This window comes from Corvus brachyrhynchos, unplaced genomic scaffold, assembly GCF_000691975.1.
Source record: "Corvus brachyrhynchos isolate BGI_N302 unplaced genomic scaffold, ASM69197v1 scaffold242, whole genome shotgun sequence".
In the NCBI taxonomy this organism is placed as follows: domain Eukaryota; kingdom Metazoa; phylum Chordata; class Aves; order Passeriformes; family Corvidae; genus Corvus; species Corvus brachyrhynchos.
In genome coordinates, this window is record NW_008236636.1 from 1,061,509 (window position 1) to 1,065,105 (window position 3,597).

General features: G+C 42.0%; 1 protein-coding gene across 1 annotated transcript; it reads left to right on the forward strand.

Annotated features, from left to right (window-relative positions):
* Window positions 1-6: 6 nt before the first annotated feature.
* On the forward strand, window positions 7-3,597 carry LOC103624987 (polypeptide N-acetylgalactosaminyltransferase 4). Its single transcript, XM_008644337.2, has one exon. The coding sequence runs from the start codon at window positions 101-103 to the stop codon at window positions 1,850-1,852; it is 1,752 nt and encodes a 583-aa protein (XP_008642559.1). The 5' UTR covers window positions 7-100; the 3' UTR covers window positions 1,853-3,597.

The following is a 3,597-nucleotide window of genomic DNA, read 5'->3' on the forward strand; positions in this document are numbered from 1 at the left end:
CGGGGAGTCCCTGCAGCTCCCCCCGCCCCGGGGGCGCGGGGAGAGCCGGCAGGAGTTCACGGAGCCCCTCTCTGCTAGGAGCTGCTTTTAACTACCCACGATGAGGATCCGTCTGGCGAGAAGATGGACGTGGGTCCGCAAAAGCTGCGTGTTCCTCGGCTTTTTGATGATCGCTTACTTTGTGGTCGAGCTGTCGGTTTCATCCTTCGGTGCCTCCCTCGCCGGCGAGAGCATCACTAAAGGGAAATGGGAGAGGCGCTTTTCTGACGGAGCAGAAAAAGCTGTCGATTTGGCTCGTCCAGTTTATGACAAACCCCCGCCTGATCCTTATGCCCCAGGAGAATGGGGTAAACCCTCTCGCCCACAGCTGAGTCCTGAGGAAAAGAAACAGGAAGAAGAGCTGATTGAGAAGTATGCAATAAATATTTATTTAAGTGATAGAATTTCTCTCCACCGGCACATTGAAGATAATCGACTGAGTGGTTGTAAAACTAAATCTTACAACTACAGAAGACTGCCCACGACATCTGTTATAATTGCTTTCTACAATGAAGCCTGGTCAACACTGCTAAGGACGATACATAGTGTTCTTGAAACATCACCTTCAGTGCTTCTGAAAGAAATTATACTGGTGGATGACCTGAGTGATAAAGTGTATTTGAAGGCTGAACTCGAAAAATACATAAGCAGTCTGAAAAGAGTTCGTTTGATAAGAACCAACAAACGAGAAGGATTAGTTCGTGCACGCTTGATTGGTGCTACTTTTGCTACCGGTGATGTTCTCACATTCCTAGATTGTCACTGTGAGTGTGTTTCTGGCTGGCTGGAACCACTGCTCGAGAGGATTGCTGAGAATGAGACTGTTATTGTTTGTCCCGTCATTGACACCATTGACTGGAAAACATTTGAATACTACATGCAAACGGCAGAGCCCATGATTGGAGGGTTTGACTGGCGGCTGACATTTCAGTGGCACTCAGTGCCTAAACACGAACGTCTCAGGCGCAAATCTGAAACCGACCCAATTAGATCCCCAACTATGGCTGGTGGCTTGTTTGCTGTCAGCAAGAAGTATTTTGAGTACCTGGGAACCTATGATACAGGAATGGATGTTTGGGGAGGGGAGAACTTAGAATTATCATTTAGGGTTTGGCAGTGTGGGGGCATGTTGGAAATTCATCCGTGCTCCCACGTGGGCCATGTGTTTCCAAAGCGTGCGCCCTATGCCAGACCAAATTTCCTTCAGAACACCGCACGTGCTGCTGAGGTGTGGATGGATGAGTTCAAAGATCACTTTTACAACAGAAATCCTTCAGCAAGGAAAGAAAACTATGGAGATATTTCTGAAAGAAAGATACTTAGAGAGCGTTTGAAATGCAAGAGTTTTCAGTGGTATTTAAAAAATGTATTTGCTGAGTTACATGTACCAGAAGATCGTCCTGGCTGGCACGGTGCTATCCGCAGCACAGGAATACCTTCAGAGTGCCTTGACTATGTCTTGCAAGAACATAATCCTACTGGGTCTCACCTTTCTCTCTTTGGCTGTCATGGTCAGGGAGGCAACCAATTTTTTGAATATACGTCAAATCAGGAGATTAGATTTAACTCTGTAACTGAGCTATGTGCTGAAGTCCCTGAGCGGGAAGACTTCATAGGTATGAGGAGCTGCCCAAAAGATGGATCTCCTATCCCAGAAATTATTATCTGGCACTTCAAAGAAGATGGGACTATTTATCATCCTCACTCGGGGAAGTGCCTTACTGCTTATCGTACGACTGAGGGGCATGCTGATGTGCAAATGAGAACTTGCAATGCTGGAGATAAAAATCAGATTTGGAAATTTGAGAAATAATCACTGCTGGTAGTATGAATCGAATGGACTGTGTGTGATATTCAAGCTTTTTACACGTGTGAGCAGATAGCAATGTTTGATTGAATACCTTGGAATGTTTTCAGATGTGTCTGTAGTGGTGTAGAAACTGTCTACTGTGATGAACTGTATGGAAAGCAAAAGTAAATAGTGGGGTTTGGTTTCTAAAACATGGATTAGAACATCTAATGCCTTTTATTTTTGTAAAATTTTGATCCATTATTACTTTGTTCTGTCTTGATTATGATAAAACAATGGCTTCTGAGTGGATTGAGGAGGGATTTTTTCATCTTAAAATTATGCAATAATCCTGCAAGATAATGTTACATGTAAACAAAGAATTTTTACTTACAGAAGTTAAAGCTAAGGTTCTTGCAGTGGTATTAGCTGACCCATGTCCCAGATACATTATAAAATATGTATCTAAAACCCTAAGTAATGCTACAGTAGCATGTGATTGAATGGACATTGATGTGGGAAGCCGAATCTAAGCCTTGTAATAGTCTGCATTTTTCTGGGAATGTACATGCTGTTAAGGGTACTATATTATATAGAAGAACAGGAAGTTTATTTAATTAGAAGGACTTTGGCACTGCTTTGCAGTGTTGTACTATTGTAAAAATCTTACCCCATGGGGGGTTAGTCAGGAGCTCTCATGCATTTAGAGGAGAGCGTGGTGGCATTGGAACCAAGGACATGCTGGTGATACCACAAGTGGAAGAAATAGGGATGGCTACAAGTAAGAATTCTGTTTAAAGGTAACTGAGAAGGAAAGGAACCACAAAATTGCAGTTACTGCTGTTTCTTAGCTGTATATTTAATGTATACATTGTCTCTGTGTAAGCTTTTCCATGTTCAGCCCCACATCCTAGGGACACAAAAGTTATGTAATCTAGAGCGTGTTTGGGTTGTTTGTTTCTTGTGGGTTTTCTTCATGTGGTCTGTCATCAGGGTAGAGGAAAATAACACAGAGGAACATTTGGGCTGTTTTATTTTGCTTTTTGTGTTTTGGCAACAGCTGGCATGGGTCAGCCCTAGGTAGAGTTTTGAAATAATACAGCATAAGCTGCCTCTTTCTAGTCAAAACAGTACCACGGGAGACCTTGGGTAAGGCTGGGAAGCTGAAGCTCCTGACATGAGGGGAGTTGAAAAGGCAAAGGACAGCTTGGAGGAAACCAAGATTTGTTGGTAAGGTGGTTCACAGAATTACTTATTTAGACTGTTTTCTCTTTTCTATTATGCTGAGGTTTGAAGAATACTGATTCTTGAATCATGTCACTAATCTGTTTTGATTGTGATTATAGATGGTAGATGTGATAGATATATTGTGTACTTGAAAAAAAATCTTGTGTTAGTGTTTGTATTTTAGCTTCATATGATTTAAGTTGAACACTTTTTCTTAATGTTTTGGGCATTCCAGCTTTTTTGATTACTTTCACTGAAGTGATAAATGTTCTTCAGTAGCCACAGCGTAGTAAGTCTTGACATAGGCCTGGTAGGTACAAACTTAAGCTAGCGAGCAATAGGAATCTGGATACTTGAGGAATGTAGTAGATGTACATTTGCTACAGGTGTTAGTAGGTAGAAGGGTTAAAAAGGGACACGTGAGACCTGATGTAGTGGAAGTTTTGCCAAAAATAAAGTAAGAGTAAGTTAGAACATATTCTTAAGTCTTAGTGGCTTGAAAGTTTTGAGAGGTTTGGGTGGAAGCAGGCTAAGATAGAAGA

Coding starts and splice junctions, on each gene's coding strand:
- LOC103624987 (XM_008644337.2), top strand. CDS start 101: ATGAGGATCCGTCTGGCGAGAAGATGGACGTGGGTCCGCAAAAGCTGC.